Below are 27878 nucleotides of genomic sequence, written 5' to 3'. Positions count from 1 at the left end.
CCAGCTTGCTTGAGGTTGTCCTGAGCCACTCAGCTGTGAACGAGTGTCTGTGCAGAATGGATTTTATTTTGGTTCAGCAGACAGCGTGCGGGAGCAGCAGCTTTGTAGACGATTCCCGTTCCTTTTGGATTATCTCAGAAATTGCCGATGTTGTGACAACCAGAAAAGGCAGAACCCAGAAAGGAAGATGGTAATGTGAGAGTCTGCTGTGTGTGCTGTTTCTCATCCAGAGTGAACATGTGAAGAATTAATCTTAAATGTTTTATGCACTCTACCTAAGCGCTGATGAAGATGAGTTGTTTCCAGGGTCTAATATGTGAAGATTTGCTGCGTTTCTCAATTTTTCACTTGTAAATCTTTGGATTATAAATTGGTTATCAAAAGATTTAATCAGCTAAATGACTGCTGGTAGCAACTCTAGTATATTTTCCTTTTTAACAGAGTTGAAATGAAACACATACGGTTTTCTCTCCTCACATATAGATAGACATGTAGATAGGTAGAGCAATGTCTCGTTTTTAAGTAGTATCGCCAAGTTACATATTTATTATGTCCTGACAAGTAGCCCTTTATGCTGTAACATGCATGTGCTCTGAGTGTGTCTAACGTATAGCATAGCTCCCATAGCATGCACTGGCTGCCGCTCTGCCTCCGTGTTTCGACTCAAGGTGAAGGTCTCAGGTTACTGAGCATTAAGGCAGATTTCACAAACCAGCCACTGTATCTGCCTCCTTCCACTCACTGGTATGTGAGATGTGAGTCATGCGAGCACCGAGAGAGCAGACAGCAGATCTTTTGAACCTCAGAGGTGCGATGGGATAATGTAAGAGTCTCAGCTTGCATGTCTTGTAAGCAGAAGTAAATGAATGAGCGTTGTCACGTCTCTACCTGGGCTGGAGAGAGGGTGTGTCCAGTTTCTAAAGTGGATTTAGTTTGGCACAGACCAACAGCACGGATGTTATGCAGAGAGCTGAATTTTAAAATGCCCGCCCAGCTCTCCTGTAGGTTTTATTTGGCAGGCCTCTGCATATATGTGTGTGTGTACTACTGTGATTTTCCCGCCCTCTTTCCTGCATTTTTGCCATGTCGTTGAAGCCAGAGTCCATTAACCCGACTATTCCTGTTTAAGGAGTGACCTCAATGTTTGGGTATTTGTTCCTGTGTTGACCAGGTTACACAGAGCATCTTTTTTCTCTCAGCTGAAAGACGTCTTGTCCTGTCCTGGTGACTCAATGGAAAATACGTAACAGTCAGTTCAACAACTCTGTTTGCAAAACTACAAATCAGCACCACACCTTTACCTGGGTAGCCCACTTGTATGTGTTGCTTTGGCTATAAACACAAAAACATTACTGATGATACTAAAAGACCACTAACTGACAGAAACTCTGAGCATGTTGCCCCAAATTTGTCTGAACATCGGCAGAGCTGCACACACACACACACACACACACACACACACACACACACACACACACACACACATTAAGTCCCATTAAGTCTTCAGATGTTTGTTCTGCATATGTGAAAGAAATCTTTGGGTTTAATTTGGCATTGTGTGTTTTAATGTTCAGTGTGGTTCATCCATGTTTTCACCTGTTTTAGAATAGAACAGAATAGAATAGAATAGAATTCAACTTTATTGTCATTGCATATGTCACAGGTACAGGGCAACAAAATGCAGTTTGCATCCATCCAGAAGTGCTTTAGTGATATAGATATATTACAATATATATTAGCAATAATATAGATATGTAAGTATATTACAGAAATGGGTCTATTATGGTATGTAATATGTACATGGTATGAAGTATGTGATGAATATGCTATAACTATAAGTATGTACAGGCTATAGTGAGTACAAGCTATGTACAGGCTATGAACAGGATATAAATATGAAAAACTATACAGAATATGAGATATACAGCTATACAGAAATGGGAACTATGCAAGTTGTAAACACTTGTAGAATTAAAAATTATCGTATGATTATTTACACAGAACTATACAGTAGTGCAGTTAAGAGGCTATATAAAGTGCTAGTGGTTGTGAGTGGTGGTTCAGTCCATGTTATTATTGTGTGTTTGAGGGTACAGTTGTCCATTGTGTGTGTGTGTGTGTGTGTGTGTGTGTGTAGGTGGTTGTGGGTGTGTGTATGTCCAGTCCATGTGTTAACGTGGGTCAGATGTCAGGAGGCAGAGTTCAGGAGTCTGACAGCTTTGGGGAAGAAGCTGTTCCGGTACCTGGTGGTCTTAGTCCGGAGGCTCCTGTAGCGCCTCCCAGAGGGCAGGAGGGTGAAGAGTCCATGTGATGGGTGACTGGGGTCTTTGATGATTTTCCCAGCCCTTTTCAGACACCGCTTCCTGTAGATGTCCTTTATGGCAGGAAGTGGTGCTCCAGCGATGCGCTGGGCAGTTTTCACAACCCTCTGCAATGCCTTCCGGTCCGAGGCAGAGCAGTTCCCGTACCAGACTGTTATACAGTTGGTCAGGATGCTCTCGATGGTGCAGCGATAGAAGTTCACCAGGATGTCTGAGGACAGGTGGTTCTTTCTCTGTGTGGTCATTTCTGGATGTTTGTTATGAAATCTGCTGGTGTGAGTTACATTAAGCGCAGCTGTGAGCTAATTACAGATGAGACGAGTGTGTCAGTGAATGCTAAGCCACACTTTGATATAATAACACACCTCATGTGCACACAGCACAGACACGTCAACTCACTTGCGATGAGTTTAAGGACATGCTTAAAGTCTCAGCTCATTCATAAACCCCTGACGTGTTTTTAATGACTTAAACACAGGTCTCGCTGCCTCCTGACTGCTACTTTTACAGCCACCTTCATGCCATCCTGCTTATCAAGGCTGTCATGATTGGTGTTTGCCCTCCACAAGGTCCGATTTGCTGATCCCGGTGAGGGCTAGTAAATATGATGTCTGGCCATCTCGATGCCGTAGTGGTCGTGTATTGTGATTCCTTTAAGGCTGTGTTTTTCTCATTAATCTCATTGTGCTTCAGCTCAGGTGTCACTGTGTGTTGAGGTAGAGAGGAACGATATGTCACACTAGGTAAAAGAACCTGTGTGTGTGTGTGTGTGTGTATATATATATATATATATATATATATATATATATATAATAAAAAAGTTAGCTTTTCTTTTCCTTGTACCTTTTAGTGTCAAGGTGCAGCTTTTACACTAAAAGGTTCAACAGTTTACCTTTTAGGTACGTCCATTTACTCCTAAAAGTCAGGCTGCTCTGACAAAGGATGGAATTTGGTACATTTTCTCTGAGTAAACTCTTTTTCTGCTTCAGATTCCCAAGCTGTAAATAGCATCAGATAATAAATTATTAATGCAAACAAATGTTCTAAAAAAGACCAAGAGATGCTTTTGTGCAGCAGGAATAACTTCCTGTTTTGTACGAGACAACAGCAGTCCAGAGCAGCTACAGTCTAAACGTGAGCATCCAATTATTTAAAAAGCAAAGACATGCTCTTCAGACTTTTGGCAGATTTACGTGCATCGGTAATTTCAAATGGAGACGTTGTCAACAGTCAATTTCAGTTTCACAGATTTGCAAGATTTTCAGTTGCAGGTCATTGCTGAAAGATAAAAGTTAATTTATCATAATTTAAAAAACAAAGAAAGAAAATAGTTCTATTTAAAGGGAACTGCTTTCACAAGGACACTTACATTCATGACCTCACATTTTGTCCCATGGCTGGTTTGAGCCTCTGCTGTGTGCCATCGATTGTTCTGGTGGTGTGTCACGGCACAGCTTCTGCGTCAGCGCTAATCTATTTACAGCACAATTGAATTGTCCTTAAAATGACTAAATATGTCAGCTTGCCTTTCTTTAAAAGCATCTGTTGGTCAGCCTGAGTGTTTTTGTCATCATTCACTGGTTTGTTATTTTCAGTGAATGGGTCAACAGAGCTGCAGACTGAAGACAATTTTATCATAGCGTGACGTGAGCAAGGGAGCCCTTCCTGCTGTAAAGAAACACACAGAAAGCACACAACTACATACAATGAGAAAGAAATCCAAGAAAATTCCCCTCCTGATGGACGGTCAGCTGACAACCAGATAGACAGGATTCAGCTGCCTGGAGAGTTGGAAATTTCTAAAATTACGAATGGTGAGGTGAAAAGCTTTTCTTTGTGAACCATTGGTAAATGTTTATTGTTAAATACACCCATCCATCTTCTTCTGCTTATCCGGGGCTGCGTTGCGTGGGCAGCAGCCTAAGCAGAGAAGCCCAGACCTCCCTCTCCCCGGCCACCTCCTCCAGTTTTGTCTGGGGTAACACCAAGGCGTTCCCAGGCCAACCGAGAGATAAAATCTCTGGGTCTGCCCCGGGGCCTCCTACCAGTGGGACATGCCTGGAAAACCTCACCCAAGAGGATTCCAGGAGGCATCCTCGTCAGATACCCGAACCATCTCAACTGACTCCTTTCGATTTGGAGTAGTGGCCTCTGAGTCTCTCCCGGATGGCCGACCTCCTCACCCTATCTCTAGGGGAGAGGCCAGCCACCCCTCAGAAAGCTAATTTCCAGGGCTTGTATCTGCAATCTTGTTCTTTCATTTAATTTCGGCATCAATCCATCTGTCGATCTCCCACTCTCCTCTCTCCTCAACCATGAACAAGACTCCGAAATACTTAAACTCCTCAACTTGGGCCAATAACTCGTCCCTAACCTGGAGTGGAGAGTCCCCCCTTTTCCGTCGGTCAAGTACACGCTTAAATGTTGTCAATTCTCCACAGCAAGTCACAGACTATGTACAGGAGAATATGACTGTGGTGTCAATAAGAATTTACTGACCTCAGTTTGTCACTGATTCAGCATCTAGTATCACTTAAGATTGTTCCAGCTGGTTAAAGATCCCATTACTGAGCTTTCCTGCTTTCTCAGCTTTGTCCTCTGCTGAGGCATAACACGAGGACACTTTCAGCTAGCCCAAATGTTTTCTCCACAGAGTGGACTCAGTGCATATCAATGCTTTGTACTGCAGAAGATGCAACAGAAGGTAAACATTGCATATTAAAGCATAATAATAATAATGAAGTTGTGCAGTAATTAATTTTTCCCTGTAGGCATAATTAACTGAGCTGCCAAATTTTGATTTAATTTTCACTTTCAAACACAGTTTAAGGTGTGACAGAAATGTTTTCTTGGCATATTACATGAATGTGGCCCACTGTATCAGGGGGGGGAAAAATCCCCTGTGATGATATAGAAGTCTCAAAAACTCATGTATCAAATATGATACACTTACACTTAGCCATGAATGGAGCCACACATGACTCGTTCTGACCGCTGCTTAGGCAGCTGGAAAATTATATGTTTAGTTATCTGTTGTAGTGGTGACGCCTCTTTAAAAAACACAGTTTCACAGCATCTCCAGGAGCTCTAATAATGAATTGGAATGAAAGATCTCCTTCTTGTTGGGAATAGACAGGAATCCACATTTCTCCCACAGCACTTCTTATAACTGGCAGCACTAAAACCATTTTAAATAGTTCGTGCAATCCAGAAGAGAATCTGTGTATATCAGCTTCGATGAATAACCGCAGACATAAACACAGGAAATTGATTCTTTTAATGCTTATTTAGAGGTCGTGTCAGTGTCTGCAGAGACTTTGAGGTTTTGCTATCAGAGACGCCGGACTTGTTGGGATTCACATAGTTCTCAGGCTCTTTGCTTATAATGTATCACAAAAAAATTTATATTTGAGTGGATAATGATAATAGTGTTAATGGTTGACTGTGTTAATAACAAGAAAAGATTCAAATAAATTTTCCAAGGATGTCAGTGTTCACAAATACAACATTTTCTTGTTGATTTTCAATTTCTGTATTCCTTAAAGTCATTGCGCTGAACCTAAGAATAAATATCTGCATGTTTTCATTCATTCCAAGAAATAGTTTGTTTATGTCAGTCAGCAGGAATAATGGATATTAATGATCCAATCTAGACACTCTTTTTTTTAAACTGGATTTTCATACAATGGCACAGTTGGGATCATGCTGGTGTCCTAGTTTAGGGATCAAAGAGGGACAGCATGTAATCGCATTGTCCTTGGTTCAAATCCAATCCTAGACCTTTGGTGCATTGTATTCCCTTGTTCTTCATTTCTTGTCCCTTGCCACCAGAGACTACTGATGAAAAAGGAAAAATTCCCCAAGAAGCACATGGACTACAGGGATGTCACTGTGCACTCTTTTCATTCTTTAGTGTTAAGTATCTTCTTTTTGTCCAGACAGGAACCTCCTTGACATCAGGAATGTTCAAGGACTATTTCTGCTTCATAATGATACTGGACATAAATATTCAAACTGTCCTCAGCTCCAGCACTGGGACATCTTATCCACAGTAATGTGAGCCTCGTTATTTATTTCAGTGGCTGAGTGAGAAAGATCCGGGTGTGTATATAGAGCCATGTGAATCTGCCTAGCCAGAGAGACATGCCTGCGCAGTCCGCTAATACGCCGCATACTGGTGGCAGGCTAACCAGTAAACACATAAGTTAAAAAACACGCATTTTAAAAATTGCTTAAATAGGCATCTTTGTTGGTGCACATGCAGTAAATGGTGATTTGTCCTGCTTCTCACAGCTTACCCATCACCAGCAGTGCAGGCACAGCTTGAATCAGAGGCTTGTATATAGACCTCCACACCAGCATACCCTTTCACTGGCATCATTTAAGAGTTGATGAAGCTGGTGTGCTTTTCTTGGTGATTAAGACAGGAAAACCCTTCATTTAAAATGTATGTGCTATGAGCTGAATTTGCTTACACTTCATAAAGCGCTTCAGTCTGTACCCATCCATATCTTCTCTCATTTAGCACCCACCACCACTTTTTTTAAACACCCCCTTATCCTTTTCTTTCTTTTTACCCCAGTAGCCATTGTTGTGTTGTATCCCAGCAGGATGTGTCAAAGCTGACTAAACAGCTCTGAGTCACAGTGTTGTTTCTGAAGCTGTAGGCGCTATGGACTGGTGGAGATTCCAGCGTTCCTTGGATGATAATGTAAGGGGATGAGATGAAGAGGGTAGATGGCCACATGGTAAATGAGAACAGGCAGCAGCAAAAAAATAAAATAAGATGAAACCTTTAGGCACGTTATGCATAGAACTGAAAAAGTCACTTTTGAGAAAATGCAAATATGAATGCGTTAAACTGCTTAATGAAGACCAAAAGTGCCGCACAGCCCTTCATAGAAGTGGCAAGAAAAAGATACAGAACACATGATATCTCTTGCCTGTTCTCATTTACATGGTGGCCAATCCCCGAGCCTCATTCTGGTGGAGGTTTCTTCCTGTTAAAAGGGAGATTTTCCTTCCCACTGTTAAGTGCTTCCTCATGGTAGGTCATCTAATTTTGGGGGGATTTTCTGTATTATTGTAGGGTCTTTACTTTACAACTTAAAGGGCCTTGAGGCCACTGTTGTTGTGATTTGGCACTATATAAAAATACAACTGAACTGAATTGGTTTGAACACGAGACAGCGAGCAAGTATCAGTGTCAGAGGCGCTAATTCATCACACCAAAACACGTCTATGTCTCCATCTCTGCTTATCCATGTCTGTCACTCCAGCTTTGAATCTTTGAGCTGAGTGGTAAATAATCTTAATGAAAATATGCAGTGGACAGTGACTTTTACATTCTGGTTTGGCATGTATGAAAATGTGCTTTTTTCTTTCTGGCAAAACAACTATGCTCACTATATCCAGCTGTAATAAGATCCAACTTCTGCATGGAGATTCACACATCACTTTTCTTCTAAGCCATATAGCCCCCATGTACGTGTATATACTGTATGTGAACCCCAGAGGTCTGGTGCTGTGGCCTTTGCTGGTCTAAATAAAGAAGGGCCTAAAAGTGGGTAGTGGGCCATGAGTTCAGGTCAAAGGGAATGTGAAACTATAAACCAGGAGGCCTGTGAACCTCGGGACCAGGCATCACACACTATGTTTGCTTGGATGTTTGTTGTCAGGCCGGCTGCCTCGATATTCATTGATGAGCCTGAGGTGTTTGTGTGTTTGTGAAGCTGTTCTGTGAGCATGAGGACAAGGCCTCTGTAATTTACTGTGGACAACAGGCAGATGGAAGCAGCTGACTCCTGCTTTACTGCTGTTTAGTATTACTTTGCACTGCACTAAGTAAATATTTTATGCGGTTAACGTGAAGTCACAGTTTCGATACCTGATAAATTGATCAGTTGACTGTCAGAATATTTTATTAATCAGTTATCAAGCAAGAATCCCAGCATCTCAAAGGTTAGAAATACTGGCTAGCACAGATTTAGTCTAAATATGATTTCAGATGATAAAAATCAAAAAAGTTTAAAATTTTATTTTTAAATTGAGAATGAAATATTGATTGCCTGCACTAAGGTTCAACTTCTAAGCAGCTGAATGAATATATGTAAAAATGATGGAGGTGTTTGATTATTTTTTTTGTCACTGACATCATGATGTAATTCGGGAAATCAGTGGTATGAAGTTTCAAAAACTTGTTGCTAAGTAACATCTGTAGCTTTCTGCTCTCTCTTATGTTTCCAGAACTTTGATTCTCTCGAGGGATCCATCCAAAACCTTCTGTCTGTGCTGTTCCCGCCCTTTGAGGCCACCGCCCCCACGCTTCTCAGCCAGCTCTTCCAAGTCATCGACAATCATTATCAGGGAGACGCCCTTCGGTGCTTGCTGGACTTTCTGGTCCCAGCCAAGCACATCTTAGACACCGTGCAGCAGGCTGCATGTGTAAGTCATTGTTTGTAAACCCCAGTGGGATGCTAAGCTAAAGAGACTTTTATGTACATTCAGCACTTTTGTTAATATAGAGCAGAATACTGAGTACACTTCTTTCTGTTGCCCATGTCCTGTCCCCTTTAGGCTCCATACTCTGGTGTTCTTTTCGTCTATGAGGGCTGGCCTCTGTGCTTATGTGACCAAGTTGTCGTCCATCTTGCTCCCATCGACCCAGTGCTACTTCAGCCGGGTGATTTTTATCTCCAGGTGGCACCATTCTGTGACCAATCAGCTCGCATCGTGGTTTGCAGCCTCCTGGAAGACGAGGACTTATTGGAGGAATTAGTAGAGGAAACCCCAATTCCTGAAACTTCCTATCCTTGCATATTCAGCCTCGACTGGTTAGATGAGCTCAACAACGGCCGCCAGGGAACGCCTCTCAGCCGATGCCTGCTTGCCACAGAGCAGGGTGTGGTGAGGTTACCATGGGAACGGGTGGCCGTGCCTGAATTTGCCGACAGGCCACACAGTGCTAGGAGTAGTATGGCCTCTGCTCCTCGCTCATATCCTGCTTTGCCATCTCCGCTTCCTCTCCTTTCACCTCTTCCTAATTCTTCATCTAATCAATCTTTACCACTTATTCCTTCAAAGGAATCTGCACTCAAACTGCTTCCTCTAACCATTCAAAATTCAGTTTTAACATCTTCTTCACATCCCTCTCCCTTCTCCGTGGAGACCAGAATATGTCCAGCAAAGCACGGTATTGCTGTGTCGCTTTGCTTGGTTGATGTTAGTGCTGCTTCTTCGTCAAGGCTGATCAGAGTTACAGAGACTGAATCAGAGCCTAAGCCTTTAGGTTGGGTGTCCCCTAACACGTGGGATAGCCGCTTTACTGGGAAAGGTACAAGCACAAGACCAAGCACTGTTTCAGATACGTGGACCCCTACGAATACTGATCTAATTGTATGCAAAGGTCAAGATAAGGGTGCTGAAATCACAGCGCAAGATAAAGGTAAAGATAGAAACCTTCAAGATACCAGTAGAGGTGAGCCAGCACCCATTGTTGGTGCAGAAGGGGAATATATTGATATCCTTCAAGCCACTATGCTTTTCGGTAGAGCTCAGTCAATTAAAGAAGAAAAACAAAAATCAGAGGCACAAATCCAACCACATGCACAAATTCAGGGACAAATGCAGAGATATCTGCAGAGACCTGCACAAATCCAGCCACAGGATTCACACAGGCAAACACAAGGGCAGACGGCAACACGGATGCCACCTCCCACACAGTGGCAAGCACCAGTGCAGCTACCTGCAAAACCTCAAACGCAAAGTCATCTTAGACCCAACGAGTCTGCAGAAAAAGGACCTCCATCCACTTTCAGTCCTTCCCAGCCTCACCACCCTCACTCTGACTTCACTGATCCCTCTGAGTGTATCCGGACTGTGCATTTCTCAGAGAAACCCTGTACTCCATGCATGAGAAGAAAACAGGGCGGAAAGGTTTCCAGGGCTCAGGAGCTGAGGTGTCGATACAGGGACTCCTACCAGGCTGCGCTGCAAAATCCCGTCACATTTGGAAAGGAGAAAGAGAAAGGAGCTGCATTAGCTGTGGTGGAGGAGGATGGTGATTTCTCACTGTGTAAAAACAGACAGGGGCCACTTGAGAATGAAACAAGGGATCTGTGTTTTAATTTTCAAAGAATGTATGGTGACTCTGGGATGCAAAACCACCGTCCTCAAGCTGTTTGTAAGGAGTCGGGAGAATATGACACAGCTCCGTATTGGAAACCAGGAGATATAAACATCACCCCCTGTATGGATTACAGGGGAATAAATGCTTGTCACTTTGGTGAGCTACCAGAGCAGACATATGATAGGACCACAGTGCCATTTAGGGAACCACTGGATGTAAACTCTGCCTATGGCAGTACACACAATGTGAATGGAACAAATTCAACAGTAGAAACACAGATGACTAACGCTAAAGCTCAGTCGAGCTCAAATGGACAGTCACGTGTCTCCACCAAACACCACGGATTACTATTTAGTTCGAATGAAATTTCTGGGAAGCACGTGACCCTCAAACCCTGCGAGCAGCTGCCAAACAGAACAAGTTCTGCGGGGAGCCCTTTCACAGCATCACAAAACACACAAGTATGCACATCGAATAAAAGGTGTTCATCCCTCTCCACTGCTGTTGTGGACACCTCAGAGAAGTGTGAACTGGTTATCGTCGATGGTAAAAATGTCAGGAGGAAAGAAAATAGCAACTCCTGTGCAGAGATTCCCCAGCTGCATGTGGTTAAATGTAAAAACAGCACCGCCTTCAGATTAGTTTCACCAAAGATCAACAGGAGGAACATGGCTGTTCTAGGTACATACTTAAGTCATTCTTCTCTGTAGTTGTCTTTGCGGTCATTTTGGTGTTGTTAGGTTCATTTTATTTTGTTTTCAAACTTTGTTCAGATGGTGATCAGCCTGGCAGCGCTTCCATAACTAGTAGAAACAGCCAGCAAACACAGAAACCATCACAGACAGATACACCTCTAGTGGCAGGGACACAGAAGACCTCCCGGCCTCCCTCTGTTCGTCCTAGACCTGACCACTTACCTCTAGGATCTCCAGACCCCGGAGCCCACCCCCTCTATCTGGGAGTAGCATCACTTACAGGTAATCAATTTGATATACAATAAATAAAATAAAAAGCTATCCATTAATATCCATGTGCACTGATTGAAGAATCATCTTGGAACATTGTTGCTCTTTCTCACAAATACCACTGTAAAAAATACTCCACTGGCCTTATGCAAGTATGCTCTCTGAGTACAGCATGCAGTATGCGGCACACCAGAAGTCCAGTAGCTAGCTGTGGCTTTACTAGACTGTTGGGTGCAGTTACACATCAGACTGCTTAATGACCTGACTGCACCTCTGTTGGATAAAGTCTAGAAAGGTTCAGAGCTGCAGTGTAAAAGCATCAATATAAAAATCTCATCTGCTATCTAATATATGACATTATTTCAGTGTGAGAGTCTGTATCTGTGATTTTATTTATTTATGAAAATAAATATTTTATTGTTTTTGCGCTCATAGAAAACATTTGCTTTGCAACATTTGCTGTGAAATTCACTTATAAAGTGTTGTGTTTAACTTGGAGGCATCTAACAGTGTGGTTTCAGAATTCAACCAAGTGAATTCTACAGGAAAATGTGAATGACCTTGCTCGGGTCTAGTTTGTTTGTCTTTGGTTGCTGCAATGTGTTGTTGGACTCCTCATGTAAATGTGAAGCAGGCGACTCTACTGACCTGTAGTTAGAGGTCATTATGCAATGATGAAATCTTAAATATGAACACTGCTGCGTAACCCATTACTCCTAATAGAAGCCTTCACTACTATGCATTGTACCTAGAAAACATTGAACCATCTGTTTGCTTCTCTCTTTTTTGATTATTATTATTCTAGACTTTGGTCCTCACTATTTTGTCAGCTGCAGTATTATTTTGCAAAGTTTTTCTCACTTTTAAACTTTTGAAAATATATCAGCTCGTTTGTGAAAACCCTCCTGCGTATGCAACATATTTTATTTTTATTTTTATCCTCATCTCTCCTTTCTCTTACCCCTCCAGGCAGCAGAGACAGGACGGGCAGGGCAGTAGTTGAACTGTATGGTGACCACCCGGGATGGCGAACAGCTGTAACAAGCCAGGAGATCTTCCAGATGCTGCTCTACTTCCACTCTATTACCAGGTAAGAAATGAATAAATCATTCAACCAAACACTTAAAATAGACCCTCTCTGCATTCACAGACCTGCTGGAAAGCAGGAGTTTTCTCATTTATGTGGTTGTCTCTGTTTTATTTGTGGAAATACTGTGTGCTAGTTGGAATGTTTGTTTTTGTAGGACAGAAATCAGAGACAGTGGGATGACACTAGTGTTCGATGCGAGGAAAACTAATCCTCAGCCGCACCTCTATAAAGCTTTGATGACTCTTCAGGTATGAAGCAAACAAACTTTCCTTATTACAGCTTGCTACAGCTGATCACAGGTAATTGATGTTTTATGTGTTAATCTCTGGCTGAGTGCTCCTGTTTGCAGATCATAAATACTGGGTGAAAGATCAAGTCCTAAAATGCATCAGCACCCTGCTTGTTTGCAAGAGAGCAAGAGATGACATTAGTTTTCAGTATACATCTGTTGATTTATTTGTCATGATTAGCTCAGTGGAGTGTTAAATCCTTGCAGGAGCAGCGCCCTCAAGCAGTGAGCAGTTTGGTTATGCTGGTGGACAAAGAGAACAACTTCAGACCAGAAAGGTGTCCAGGGATACAGGTCAGCTTTTTCACTCTTTACATCCATTTTTAAAAGAAAGCCCTCGTAAAGCAGGGGAGTTAAACATTAGGCCCAGGGGGCAGAATCAGCTCAGCACAAACGCTAATCCAGCTCACTGAACATCTGTGTGTATGTATTACATGCCATATATGTATATATTATGCATTATTTCTAAGAGTGCAAAAGCATGTGTGTCTAGCCATGCAAATATCTTACATCTTGAGACTCTTTGCATTTACAGTCCTGTTCCCCAGAAGACAATTTCTTTCTTTTGTGAATGAAATCTAATCTCCTATATGTGTTTGCAACTAGCAACAGCTAAATATTTTGTTAAGAGAGTAAAATATGTCATATTGCATGACTATCAGCTGTTGAAGGAAAGAACAGGTCTTTAATCAAAGATAAGTTTTCTTTATCAGATGTTTTGTTTTCAACGGTGTATAAGATGAACTAATTACAAAACTAAATAGATCAAAACGATCTGCTGTTGATCTTATAAGGACAATCATCTAAATCAAATACCAGCAAACACACCGAGAGGTCCAAAGTTCCAGTTTTGTCCGTGCACTAATTAGTTAAAATGAAAGCAAAAAATGTAGAATTTGAAGGATTTAATAAACCAGATTACATAAAGATCTACAATGTGTCTGCTAAAGGTGATAAGTGAACAATCTCCTGTGGTTAAATACTGAGTAATGACTTAAATATGTTCCTGGTAATTTGACAGACTGATATAGTGACATCAGTTAAATCGTTGCTGAAGCTGGTGGAGGTGAGTCAGCTGAGTTCACACCTGGATGGGACACTGTCTCGTGGTAACGTTGACTGGAAGGAGCTACATCAGGTGAGGCCGTCACATTATGATATTAACTGTTTCCATTTGTCCATGCCTGTCTGCCTTTTCACTGCTTAGCCACATCTTTTGTTCTGCAGAAACTCTTCCCATTTGTCTACGATCTGCATGTGGCCTCCAGCCTGCTCCTGAGAGCCATCAGCAAGCTCGAGGAGCCCCGCAGGACAGATACTGTACAGGTACTTGAACACTTGCCTTTGACTGGTTTTTCATTTTGTTATTTGGACCTTGGAAATTGAGGTTACCTTCTCCTCAGTAACTACTTCTTTGTTTGGTCTTTATGTAACAGGGTGTGCAGCAGTGCATGATAGACCAGAGGACTCTGATGAGGGATGTTCTGGAGGACAGCCGATTGGTCAGCCTGCAGAGAGAGGGTGGAGCTATCCTGGCTAGGCTAAGGAAGCAGAGCGACCTCAAATACCCCCACTGTGAGGACTTTAGGTAACCACGAATCATCCTAATGCTATGTTTGCAAGTGTAGAAAATCCCAGCTGTTGTCCTACAGTCTGATTCAGGTTTTGCTGTGAAACAACAAGTGTCAGTATCTTTCTATAACTGGCAATTAAACATTGTTAGAATAGCAAAGTGTCATCTTAACATCACATTTGCCGTAGTTTATTGAATATGAAACAACAGGTACAGGAAAGAACATGAGGCCAGACACACTGATTCATTTATAAGTAAGTGTTTTCCTACACTTTGAGTAGGTGCTGGCCTTTATCTTTTCAGGTAAGTTACATTAAAAGTGTGGTCTCATCTTCAGTGGGGGTGCTGGAGTACACTGAAATGTTTAAAATGACATTCACTACTTTTATCAACTTCTTTGTGAAGCCTTTGATGTTACGTTTTCCTCAATACAGTGATGCAGTGGACTCAGTGACAGGTCTGTACAACCACGTTGAGGAGCAGGCTCACGTCCTCGTGCAGCGGTCCAACGTGTCGCTGGAGCACCTGGAGTACCTGCTCCAACTCAGAGAGATGGAGGGGCACTTCACACAGGTACGTTGACTGATGTTCTGTTTACTAAGGTTAAAGGTTTCTTATTTGAAAAGGTATTTTTAGACTAAAGTTGGTGTAGGTCCTGTGATCCTGACATCACAAAAGGCCACTGATTCAGCAAGGAATTAGGTGGCTGTATTGAAGTGTAGAATTTCAGGATTTTTGTGTGTAAATAAATTGAAAGTATAATTTAGCTGTAATTGATCATATAGAATATAGTGTTAAAAAGAAAAAACGAGGGCTTGTGCAAGATTTCCTCTAGTTTGTGGCTTTTAATATCACTTCATTACAAATTTAAATCAGGCACTGATGGTAACTTATTTATGCTCTAAGTTGATATATATATATATATATATACACACACACACCTCAGTGTGTATATATATATATATGTATATATGCATACATATTATATATACATATATATATATTTATATAAACAGGTAATATGCAAACAGTTTATATTTTATTCCTGCTCTCTTTGTGTTATAATGCGAATGAACAACAAAAAAAAACTAGACACTAAAACATTTTAATTAACTCAGTGCTGCTTTTAACTGAGAAATGAAAAGCAGCACATTCAGTTTAGTTGCAGCTGAATATGCATATGCATATGCACACACTGGAGTCTGCACATATTCAGTTTTCTTATATGCTACATTACCAAATACATAACTTTTGTGTCTCCACCCCTATGTAGATTCAGCAGTGGTTTAATGAGGAGGGAGAGCACCATTTGTTGGAGGCAGAGTCAGTGGAGGACTCTGGAGACAGAATGGAGCAGATCCTCAACATCTTCACTGGTTTCCTAATTGAAGCTAATGTCAGTCTAAGATTTTATTTGTGATTGCCACTCTCCCTGTATTTGTGTTTGTTTGTGCAGCTCTCTGAGTCTCTCTTTCTGTCCCCCTGCAGGACCGACGGCACCACGCCATGTCTTTGGTGTCAGAGGCCGAGCGGCTTCAGCAGAGAGGGATCTCCTACCCAGAGACTGAGGCGTTCAGGGATTTTGTCTGTACCTTCAAGTCAGGCCTGGAGGACTTCCTATGCCGAGCAGAGGCGTGTGGCAGAGAGCTGCAGATCATGGTCAACGTGTGCGATTTTTGTGAGCAGGTTTGTATTTGATACTTGTCGCTTGTTGCTCTCATACTGCATGTTTTGCCTGTTTGGGAACCCCAAACTTTCATACTTTTTATCCTGTACTTTGCATTTTTTAACATCTGACTTTCTAGGTTAGAACTACTCGTTTTTTAAAAAGTAGTAAGAAGTCTTTTTCATTTACTTTTATTTAAATAGACATTTCTTTTATAAACAGGCTACAGCACTGTCCAGTGAATGCATTGATTACCTGGACCAGTGTCAGTCCAGAATCCATGCAGTGCAGGACCTTGAAAGCGCCTCACAGGTTAAACAAAGAGACACTCTGCTCCAAAACCAAGACTCTAGTCCAAACATTGCATCCCTTTGTCAGTTTGACATCCATACAGAGCAAGGCTCACATCCAACCACCACCGGTGTTTCCCCCTCATGCACCGACAGCTCCATCCTCCAGGCTTTCCATGACAGGTTCCAACAGTTCAGCCCGGAGAAATTCCAGGAGGTAAAGGCACAGGCCAGCTTCCTGCAGGGCTCCCGGGGGATGCGTGTCTGGAACTTTGCCTGGCTGAGAAGTCAGGAAGCCCGGCAACAGCTTCAGGAGAGGATGCAGAATGTGGATGAGGTTTATCACCAGCAACCAGATTCTAGCAGCTGGTGTGAAGGTCATTTTGTTGACGTGGTGAGCACTAATGTTCAGACAGCTTCTCCCGGCAGCCATAATTTGGTGGTACAATCAACCCCTGGGCCTCGGCATCCGCAGTGGGAAAGCATCATGTCAGGAGCGGTGGATTTAGGAAAGAGAAGACCGATCCTGGGCAACAACTGCGCTAATTCAACAGCTGTAGCCTGCTGTAACATCATCGTTAAACCTGAGGATTACAGTGAGGCTGGAATTTACCAGGGGTCAAAGGTCGCTCCACAATCTCCTCATAGGTAAAATAATTTCTTTGGTTGTCTATCCATCCCTCTTATTAAATATTTAACTCACTTTGATTTCCAAAGCAAGTCTCACACTCTTCTGTTAGATAATATTTGTAATATTTGGGAGAATTTCTCTGTGTAATAATAATTATAATCCAATTATAGTAATTGTAGATGCCCTGTGCATTATGTCATGGTATACAAAATTTAAACAAAAAATACAAAAAGTGTTTTGGATCTCCGCTGGCATAAAAAATAAAGATTTATGGATCTGAATAAACATTTAAGATGATTAAGAACCTTAAAGGCAGTTTTGAGTTGGTTTTCTGTAGCATGGCTGTGCTACAGAAGTAGTAACAGTGTCTCTGTGTCATTTTTATACAGGTCAGAAAGGAGAACAGAAAGAGAGGTGAAGAGGAGACAAATAAGCAGAGCTAGGAGCGAGAGAGACACTGCCGCTCTGTCTCAATCCCACACTGTCGGCTGCCAATGGTTTCCATGGGGACGGGGTTTTGGGGTGAGGTCAGCGAGTCAGGACTCATGTACCACACGAGTGGCAAAAGCAGGATCATCTACTCCTCCAGAGCAGCGAGTTCGAACCCCATCATCTTGTTCCCACCATGGTCAGCCGTCTTGTCGAATCCTCCAAGAAGCTCAGAAGTTTCAGATCTCCCGCCATGGGAGCTTCTGCTCAGAAGACTCCTGCATGAGCGACCACGGGACTGTGGGGGGTAAAGGGACTTCATGCTGCAAACACTCCAGCCTGCCCACTGGGAGGAATGAGGGGACCTGTTGTTTAGAGAGTCCACATGGGAGTGCCAGCCGCGCCCTGTAAGTCTTCTGTGTGTGGGTGAAATCATTATGGCCTATAGAGAATAAGTAATATTTGATGATTAACTTTAATTTGGCTCATCTTATGTGGCTCATGTGAGTCTTTCATGCACTCTTTTCTGTCTCTAAGCTGGCAATGAAGAGCTACAGGTACTGTCTGTTCACTTTCCCTCTGTTTTTTCCATCTTTGTGTCATGGATTGATGGAACGGTCTTACTGAGCACAGACTATCAGTGCTGCTATTACCTCACTGGAAATTTCGAATATCTTAAATACTGTGCTGAGAAACTTTGTTTGCAATAAATTTACATTTAACCCAATGCAGAAGAAGTTGGGGGGAAAATGTAGGTTCGTGGTGTAAATATTTATCTGTGCCCAGCGGGTTGTTTCCATAATTCACAAATGCTGGCTTTTTTTTTCTTACTATATACGTGACGGAAGCAAAATAATAATGTATCTATCTGAAATGGGAAAGATAGCTGATGATAAGCGTAACAACGAGAATGTACAGTACTGTGAAAAAGTCTTGGACCACCTCTCATTTCTTTGTATTTTTCTTCAAAGAAGTTTGTTGTATTTTTTTAATAACTAACACACTGGTACACAATCATTCATTATGATAACTCAACATTATTGAAGCAGTGTGAGGTCATCTTGACAGAGAATAAAACAAAAGGCAGCCAACATCCGAAAAAGAAAACACTTTCAACCTTTCAACCTCAGAACTGTACACACAGATTTTGCCTTATATACTGTATTCCCATTTATGTTTGCACATTACAATAAACCGCTGCACCTTTACCTATATTTGTAGGAAAATATAAAAAAAATAAGGGCCGGTCAAAGACTTTTACACAGTACTGTAGTTATCAGAAGATGTCTGCACTTTTTTTTTACCTGAGCATGTTAACATTTGTTTAGAATATTTTGTATGATTATATCCTCCTGTCACCAGGAGGCTGCAGCGTGTCATGGAGGAGTTGGTGTTCACAGAGAGGGAGTATGTCCGCTCCTTAGGCTACATCCTCACCCACTACCTCCCCCTAATGGACAGACTAGACATCCCCCAGGACCTCAGGGGCAAGCGAGGGGTCATCTTTGGCAACCTGGAGAAGCTTTATGATTTCCACAGCCACTATTTCCTGCCAGAGCTGGAGGCCTGTCCAAGGGAGCCTGCGATGATGGCCCGCTGCTTTCTCAGACACGTGAGTAACAACTCTGTGACTGCGTTATACTTTTTCATACAATATTTATTCTACATAATGTTTTTACTTCTTCTCAGAAAAAATTTTCACTTTACATTAAACTGTATTTTTCCACAGAGTGAGAGTTTTGGTCTATATGCTTTGTACAGCAAGAACAAACCTCAATCAGATGCCCTGATCCTGCACCGTCCCCATGACATCTTCAAGGTTAATTTACGTCTTCCTGTCAATGAAAAACTTTTAAAGCAGTTTTCTAACTTAATGATGTAAAGGAGATTTACTGTATTTATTATAACTCTAACTTACAACTCTAAAAGAGCTGAGTGACTAAAAGTATTCCACAGACAACGTTTTACCCCTCAGCTGAAGGGGCTGATGGGCTATTGTTGTTACCCACTTACCCCGTTACTGGCAGGTGGAAGGGAGGTGTGGAGACCCAACTATGTGAACATGATAAATCAAGAATGAGGCACTGTAGGATTTTCAAATCGATACGATTAGGGATGGGTATCGTTTAGGTTTTATCCGATACCGGTGCCAAATCGGTACTTTTGAAACGGTGCCGGTGCTTAAACGGTGCTCGAACCGGTGCTTAAAGAATGGAGAACACAAACTTTGTCCAAAAACCTCTCATGTTCAGCTGGTTTTTTTTGTAAAAAGATAACAATGTGTGCCTTTTCTGCAGCTATGTGGCATATATGGTATCACTCTTGGCTGGAAGCAGTGCTTAATCAATGGAAAAAACACAAACTTTGTCCAAAAACCTCTCATGTTTAACTGTTTTCCACTTTTTCTTTAGTCATTTTAGCCTTTTTGGCCAGGGTGAAGGGAGTATCTGCCATCAAACAAGAAGACAGCCGCATGTAGCTATGATGATGTTTGCTAGTTCACCTTACATGCATTAATGTAATAACGTGGTTAGCCTACTCAACGTAAATTACACACGAACAACATTAAGCTACTCATGCAGAGAAGAACGGCTGCTGCTGCATCATCATCCTCATCATTTCTGCTACACTGGCAGGGCTAGGGGCCAGGACTCTATTCTTCGGGTTTTTGGGGGATGTTGCTCCGGGTCCGATAACTGGCAACCCACCCGACGTGCACGGTGTGAGGTCTCGCAGCAAGCTATCAAATACCGCGCATTTCTCGGCTTTTAAAAAAAAAACGCTATGCGTCGCCAGCTGTTTAATCGGATTCTTGGTGTTACCTCCTTTGACAGTATCAGCTTAAAGCACTTGTTGCAAGCTGCTGAGTTTGCATATTTTGCTGTGAAGTACAGCCAGACTTTTGACCGCTTTGCCTTGGGCATTTTTAATCTGTAGCTCTGCTCTAACAGAACGTACGTACCTGGCCCCGCCTACTATCCTCGGAAACGTAAAATGATTGGCTAGAAGTGTATCACAGCTCAGGAAAAAAAAAGCACCGAAATAAAGCACCGAAATGTGCGCTGCTTTTCGGTCTGGTTACTACCGTTTATGTCAGAACCGGTGCCATCATGGCACCGGACACCGGTACCCATCCCTAGATACGATAGATGCACCTGGTAAAAACAAATTCTAATCTGTGTGACCTCGATCTCACGATCGGGGCTTTTGAAAGTTTCAGAGTTTTCTGAAAATCTGGTGTTTGCGGTAACTCAAGAAGGAACCTAGGCACCTAGGATGTTCAAACTTGTACCATAAGTGCATTTTCTAGGAAGCGTAGGGGTAGCAGTATGTTTAATAATGCACCCTTCCAAGGTATATAAGAACAGCTCCCACCATTGTCCAACAGCTACAGTAGGAGTGTTTGTGCCATGCTTTTACTTTTTAGACTTACGCTCTACCTTTTTTGTTCCTTCACAGAAGAAGCAGCAGGAGCTGGGAGACATGATGGACCTTTCATCCTACCTTCTGCGCCCTATCCAGAGAATTAGCAAGTACAGCCTTCTGCTCCAGGACATGTTAGCTTTGGCTGGCTCATACAGGCCAAAAGATATAATCCAGGATGCACTGTGCACTTCTAATATATGCGCGCAAAGCGTGTCCGGCCCAGCTGTGTATGTGCCTGACCTGACGAGCAGTGAGAGGGAGAGGGCCGAGATCCAGGCTGCCGCAGCTCTGATTCGATTTCAGATGCGTCATGGCAACGATTTACTCACCATGGATGCCATTCAGGATTGTGATGTAAGATTTTAAAACGGGAGGCCGGGTCAACTTAAATTACAGTTGTTGCATGACAGTGACAGTTGCGTCCCCTTTTTTCTGTCAGGTGAATTTGAAAGAACAAGGCCAGCTGATTCGCCAGGATGAGTTCACGGTTTTCTTCAGGAAGAAGAAATGTGTCCGCCGCGTCTTCCTCTTTGAAGATCTGATTCTCTTCAGCAAGACCAAGAAGACGGACATCGGAAACGACGTGTACATCTACAAGCAGTCATTCAAGGTCTGCACATGTCCTTGCTCATCAAAGGGTTGTCAGAACCTAAACAGTCAACCCTTTTTGAACCTTAAAACACAATTTACAAGGAATTACATGTCAATGCTGCTTGAATCCTCCAGGATGAGAAATTTCTACATCTCTTTCTATTTTCTTCTTCAGACAAATGACATTGGGATGACTCATAACTCTGCTATGAGCGCTCTGTGTTTTGAGATCTGGTTCCGGAGGAGAAAAAGTGAGGACACCTACACTCTGAGAGCCTCAAGCGTGGAGGTGAAGAAAGCCTGGACCACAGACCTGGAGAGGATACTCTGGGATCAGGCTGCTCATAGTAGAGGTTGTGACAACATACTGTCTTTATTTAGCATTTGACCCAGTGCACGGTGCTTCACAGGTTTAAAAACATATTGTGAATCTACGTTTTGTTCCAGAAATGCGCATGCAGGAGAGGGTATTCATGGGAATGGACCGCAAGCCATTCATGGATATTCAACCCAGTGATGCTGCAATTTGTGACCGAGCTGTCAGCTGTGTTGTTACCGACAGAAGTAAGGAGCTGCACATACAACATTTTAAACTAAATTCCACTTCATCTATCAGATATAACATAACAATTCAGAGTTCTCTTGCAGTCTTGGTGTTATTTCCACCCTTTGTACTATAGTTTTAGTTTTTTCAGTTAATTAAAAGTTTAACATTTAATTCATCCATTTAACCCTCCCAAAAGGCTTGAGGTTGACATTAGGTTGTAATTATTATTGTGTCATGGCTCTGGGGATGGTTAGGAATTAATTGAGTTGAAAATCACTATAATCCATTGCAAAAAAAACAAAAAACATCATTCCTTTTCCACAGCTGATATGCTTGCAATTGGTGTAACACCACCAAAGTGTAACATTCCAATTGGAATCTTTACACTAGTAAAGATCCCCTGGATACAGGAAATCTGATCAAGGGCTGTGTCCTGAAACATATTTAAGTTAAATGTGACAATAAAGGCACTTTACGTGTTATTTGAAAAACTTTAACTTACAGTGGGGGAAATAATTAATTGATCCCTTGCTGAATTTGTAAGAATTTGTAAGTGAACAGTCTCATGTCATGTCATTGAATAAAATAAGTATTTGATCCCCAAGCAAAGCTTTAGCACTTGCTGGAGAAACCTTTGTTGGCAACCACAGCAGTAAGATGGTAGTTGGTCACCAAGTTTGCACACATATCAGGATTTTGGCCCAATCCTCTTTACAGAAACTCTTAATCCTTTATCTTTCTTGGCTGTCAACAGATTTTGTATATGGCTGAGGTCTGTGACTGGCTAGGCCACTCCACGACCTTAACATGCTTCTTTAGCCCGACAGTATGGGTATGGTATGGGGTGTGTCAAAGATTTTACGCCCATTGAGTCATTTACATAAAATGGGCTTGTTCTGCCCAACTGCCTTCAGATCCTCCATTGTAGTTTGGACTAATCCACCACCTTTCTCATTATCACTCCCACCTAATGAAGCAAGATCCTGCATGGAGCTGCAGACTAAGCGCAACTGATTGTCATTTGTATTTCTTCCATTTCCAAACAGTCACACCAGCAGTTGTCATCTTCTCACTAAGATTCTTGTTGATTGTCTTGTAGTCCATTCCAGCCAGCAGGCCTGCAATCTTGTCCCTGATGTCCTTTGCCAGCTCTTTGGTCTCGCCCATGGTGGGAGAGCTTTATACACATAACAATTTGAGATCAGGAGTATCTGTAATTAACTGATGAATACACTGATTGTAATCTGTGGGAACCACAAATCTGGCTGGTTTGTAGTGGATCAAATGATTATTTCCTCCACTGTGCATGTATCACTTACAAAGAGCACATCAAACAAAAGCTATTATAATTGAGGAAGCGCTGAAATACTCTCAAAAACTACTTTTTTGTATTTTTATAAAATTCTTTAATGAATTGTTTTTAATCAATTGCATATCATTTCATTCTTCTTGTTCTATCACATCACAGATAATTTTGGGGAATGGGGGGCTGTGCATCAGTTTGGTCTTTGTTGTACTAAACGTGTTATAAAGCGCTTTGAGGGTCTCGAAAAGCGGTATATAAATGCAATCCATTATTATTATAAACAAATTTTTATAGCACTGATTTTATTGATTGCCCTGACATTTGGTAAAGCCCACTAATCCAGCTACGGAGAGAATACTTTTTCATGTGCATGTACTTCAACAGTCCTCATTGCTCACTAATCAAGCCCATTATTGTCTCATTAATATCTATGTATGTCGTCAGTCCCTGTGGCGTGTTGTTCACACAGGGGTTTAGACTATCCCCGACCTCACTCCATTGGCTCTGGCAGCACCACCTCCACCACCCTCAGCCAATCGTCTTCCTCATCCGGCCGTGGCTCACTGCCCCCTGCCGGACATCCCGGGAACCTGTCGCAGGGCGTGGATGCCAATCCAGCTGTCTGCTCCTCCCCTGACGCTGTGACTGACAATGAACTCAACAATCATCACCTACATCAACATCAACTTAACTATGAGCAGTGCAATGATCGCCATCCACTGAGTGAGTTTATTTTAAGGTTTTTTGTTCCCTATAGAGAGACGTGTTTGTTTGCTGCTGACTTTTTAACTTACTAGTATTCAAACAGTAAATGACTAAATGATAAATCAGAACTAATCATATGGTGATTATCCTAACATAGAGCAGTAGTTATATTTAAATCCACTGGAGGGTTTAAGTTTATCTTTTAGTTTGGCCCAATCTAGTGGCACAGCAGTGTGAAAAACTGCAGTGCGATCTTTACTAGGTTTCTATTTTTTTCTTGAACATCACTATGAAATGTTAACTTATATCAGTTTGATGTCAAAAAACCTGTTTTCTTTCCGTGTAGTGGACAGCACCGAGTCTTCTGAGGAGTGCACGAATCTCTTCAGCAGCTCGGAGCACAGCTGTCTGTCTGCCATCAGTGGCGAAATAGTGGACGACTCCTCCTGTGTATCTCAGAATTCACAGACCCACCCACAGACCTGTCGGACACCCAGCCTGAGGCGAAGCAGCTCACCGACAGCTACCAGAAAGAAGCCAGGTGTAGCTCCCAAACCTCCTCATCTGGCTAATTCTCAAGTGCAGGTGAAGGTGTAACAAGGCAACCTGGTGAATTAGTAAATGAGCTGAAAATTATGGTCTCAGCGTTTCTCAGGTTGTTTTTGTAGCTCAGTTCATTAGCAGGTCTGATGCAGCAGTTTTCCAACATGACGATTCAGTGTCATTAAGAACTTAAGTTATGCAGTTATGTTTTGACTTTTTTATTACATGCTAATATATTTGAGTGGTTTCTTGTTTTGCAGGGTGATGCACTTATAATTGGAAAATCAACAGAAGTTTAATATTGAATCCCCAGCAGAAGAAAGGCAGGTTAAATTCTACATGTCATTTTTCTGTGTTTTTTTATATTAAAAAAGGATACTATTCATGTGTATGTGGTAGTGCATATACACGGGGGGGACAGCATTTAAAATTCCTTAAAAAATTACGAAACCAAGCCCTAGCTTGAAAGACATACACCATAAAACTTTCTGTTGTTAAACCTTTAAATTTGAATAACAGCAGCTAACCTTATGTTGGTCATTTAATAGTCTTTGAAGCCTAAGGACACTTCTTAAAGAAATAGTGACAGATGTGGTTATATCAGTGGCACAGCATTCAGAATAATATGTGCTTTTAATATTTTTACAGATTGGACTTCAACTCAGGCTGGTCAGTCCTGCTGCAGTCACCCAGCAGAGATGGATGAACTATCAGAATGAAAAATATTATGTACAACCAGACTTTGTCATTTTAGAGGCGTTTGGGGTTTGCTTTTGCATGTGTCATACCTCAGTCACTCAAATGTGGTAAATTTGATCATATGAAGAAGATAAGGCTGTGATGCTGATGTCACACATTCATCATGAAGTGTGAAACGTAGCGCCATCAGTGGGAGTTTTTTAATAAACACAATCAGATATGTGATACGAGGTGTGCCTAGTCTTTTTGCCCATCAGAGTCGTCCTAATGCCCCCCAATGCAGGTTTTACCTTTATAAAGAACCAGGTATCTGCTGTTACAGCTGTGGTGGATTAAAACCATAGCAAAAATATGCAGTTGAATAGGAATAATTATACCTGCTGCCTCACATTAGGTCACCAAAAATTCCAGAAAAACATTCTCATGTCATGAAATATAACTAATATATATTTTAAAGTGTGATTTGTCTTTTCTGCTGATGTCTGGAGGCTGTGTTATAAAAGAGCCCCTTGGGGTGACCAGATAGCAAGGAGGCATTCTATGACTGCATACTTTTTAAAATATGATTTGTATGATCTTCTATCCTGTACAGCTTGTACAATTGTTGATTAACAGGGATCATAGAGTTAATGTTTTATTTATGGCTGTCTTGAAAGGTAGCAGCTCATGTGAGACAAACACCAGAGCAGCATGTATAAACCACTCCAATCTAGAGTATTTAATGCTTTTTTTTTTCTTTTGTCAAAGTCAAAGCATTGCTTAGGAAGTAAATCGCAATCATGTATTTTTGCCAGCTTAACCACATTGTTCTGCCAATACGCTCGCACATAGCCCAGTACTACTTGGAAACTCAGGCTTAACATGAATGGGGATAAACTGAGAAATGTGGATACTGTATGGATTGAAATATAAAATTAATTTAATTAATCTACAGTAAATAACACTCGTAAATACATTTCTGTTTCTTCTGTACTGTAACCTTTTGAGGGTCCTTTTACTGCCACTGTATTTTTAAACTGATGCTTTTTACCTGTATGCCTCTAAGTTTCTTAGTAATCCTCCACCCACCGATGTATCTGTACGGAGAGACTAGTCACTCGTGTGTTTTCATATCTTGATTTAAATGACTGTGTGTGTGCAGGGAAGCAAGAAAAGCTACTTCATAATAAGCAGTGAATAGAATAAGGCCTTAATCTTGCAAGCAGAAACCACTTACCGTCTAGGGTCCACTAAGCGTTACATCTGCTCCATGTACCAAGTTTCTCTTTATGAAAACGACCATTAAAACACATTTTTAAATGTGTTTTCTTTAAAGGTACCGGTGATGAGTGTCATGATTTTCTAAGTTTTGTTATTCTATGTAAATATAAAGAGTATACAAATCATGACAGGAAAAGCTAAGGCAGTAACACAGTAGCCTTTGGTTTGCATGTTTGTTTTTCATGGCACTCACCTTTTGTGCATCTGTATCCCTTTCCTTTGTGCTGACTTGCTTTCTTTTATACTTTTTATTTGTTGATGTAAATTAGTTCTGTTTCTTAATTTTTCCTATTCAAGGTCAGTAGGGTTGTGTTGTTTCTTTCCACCCTGAATTAAGGTCTAAACGACTCAGTCATGTGAGGAGCAAAGAGAGGAAATGCAGCCCTTCCTTATTACACACACAACATCCTCACAGATACAGACACTTACTGTGCTACCTACATACGTGCATGATATATTCTGATGACAGTATAATTTTGCAAAAACTAGATTTTTTTTAATGTTATGTTTCAGCCGTGGTCTTCTGTTTTGTCTGTTTGTTGTTTTTACAAAAGCCATTTCATATTGACCATCTGACCTGTAAGCAACATGAGGAAAACCTCATCAGTGCTTTTATATAACCTAATGTTACTGAGCTAAAAACAAACAAACAAAAGTTGGTGTTGTAATTACCTACCCTTAATTTGAAAAGTCAGTGGGATGTGTTCCTGTTTTACATTGTAAAATGTAATTTATACTTTTATGTTCAACAATAAATTAATATATGATGTAAATGATTTGGGGAAAACTTGTTTTTGTTTTTATCTTTAAATTTAGTGAGTAAGTAGTAGTGTAATTATTTACTCACATCAACTGAGCCTAATTGCTATTACTTTGCTGAGTTAGCACTGTTTGTTTTAACACATGATTTACTGGTTTAGGTCGTGAAGAGAGTCTGTCACAATGCTAGATGCAGAATGAAAGTTCACAAAAAAGGAAGGAGTGTTGTCTCTCTGACCTTCATAACTAAAAACAGAGTTACTGATGTGAGGAGCAGACAGATGGGGGCGTCCCGATTAAGTTACACATGCTACAAATATCCCTCAGGAGCTGTTACACTGTGCAGTCTTTAACCAATAAGCAGCAGCAGCTGAAGTGTGATTTTGCAGAGTGAAAGGACACGAAACCTGCTGCAGATATGAGCCAAGGTAGGGCAGAAGGAAAAAAAAAAGGGTTTTAACACCTGCAGATTAAGATGCAACTTTGTCATCATTTTAGGTGGGGGAACTTACACAATCGGTGGCTGACTAAATACTTTTTTGCCCCACTGTATTTCCAGTCTCGCTGACCAAAGTCCTTAAACACATTCAGAAATTCACACACCTCTTTTGTTACTAAACTACTGTAGAGCCCTTTTCCTTTCACACACACGTTCATGTC

The 27878-nt window shown here is 41.5% G+C and overlaps 1 protein-coding gene across 3 annotated transcripts; it reads left to right on the top strand.

The window, feature by feature from the left end:
* On the top strand, window positions 1–27235 carry LOC147305050 (pleckstrin homology domain-containing family G member 4B-like). Of its 3 annotated transcripts, none has more exons than XR_015126622.1 (25): window positions 1–190; window positions 8568–8765; window positions 8898–11130; window positions 11223–11426; window positions 12384–12504; window positions 12659–12752; window positions 13001–13087; window positions 13815–13931; window positions 14021–14119; window positions 14230–14381; window positions 14801–14939; window positions 15640–15762; window positions 15855–16052; window positions 16255–16970; window positions 17343–17789; window positions 18745–18994; window positions 19112–19201; window positions 20842–21162; window positions 21248–21418; window positions 21575–21752; window positions 21847–21963; window positions 23697–23975; window positions 24304–24498; window positions 24761–24823; window positions 25149–27235. XR_015126622.1 is itself a non-coding variant. In XM_086277508.1 (25 exons), exons 1-24 carry the CDS (start codon window positions 188–190, stop codon window positions 24797–24799), a joined length of 6615 nt encoding a protein of 2204 aa, XP_086133634.1. In that variant the 5' UTR covers window positions 1–187; the 3' UTR covers window positions 24800–24823; window positions 25149–27235. The 3 variants fall into 3 exon arrangements, 2 of the variants coding, with proteins under 2 accessions (XP_086133634.1, XP_086133635.1); XM_086277508.1 differs by having other exon boundaries at window positions 24304–24542; XM_086277509.1 differs by lacking the exons at window positions 24304–24498; window positions 24761–24823; window positions 25149–27235 and having other exon boundaries at window positions 23722–23855.
* Window positions 27236–27878: the final 643 nt, after the last annotated feature.

This window comes from Aulonocara sp. 'chitande type north' Nkhata Bay, linkage group LG20 (assembly GCF_057382095.1).
Source record: "Aulonocara sp. 'chitande type north' Nkhata Bay isolate Kocher_YH1m ecotype deep benthic linkage group LG20, A_spYH_male_GT1.1, whole genome shotgun sequence".
NCBI classification, from domain to species: Eukaryota; Metazoa; Chordata; class Actinopteri; order Cichliformes; family Cichlidae; genus Aulonocara; species Aulonocara sp. 'chitande type north' Nkhata Bay.
Note: the sequence above shows the minus strand (reverse complement) of the source record. Positions and strands in the feature narration are given on the sequence as shown.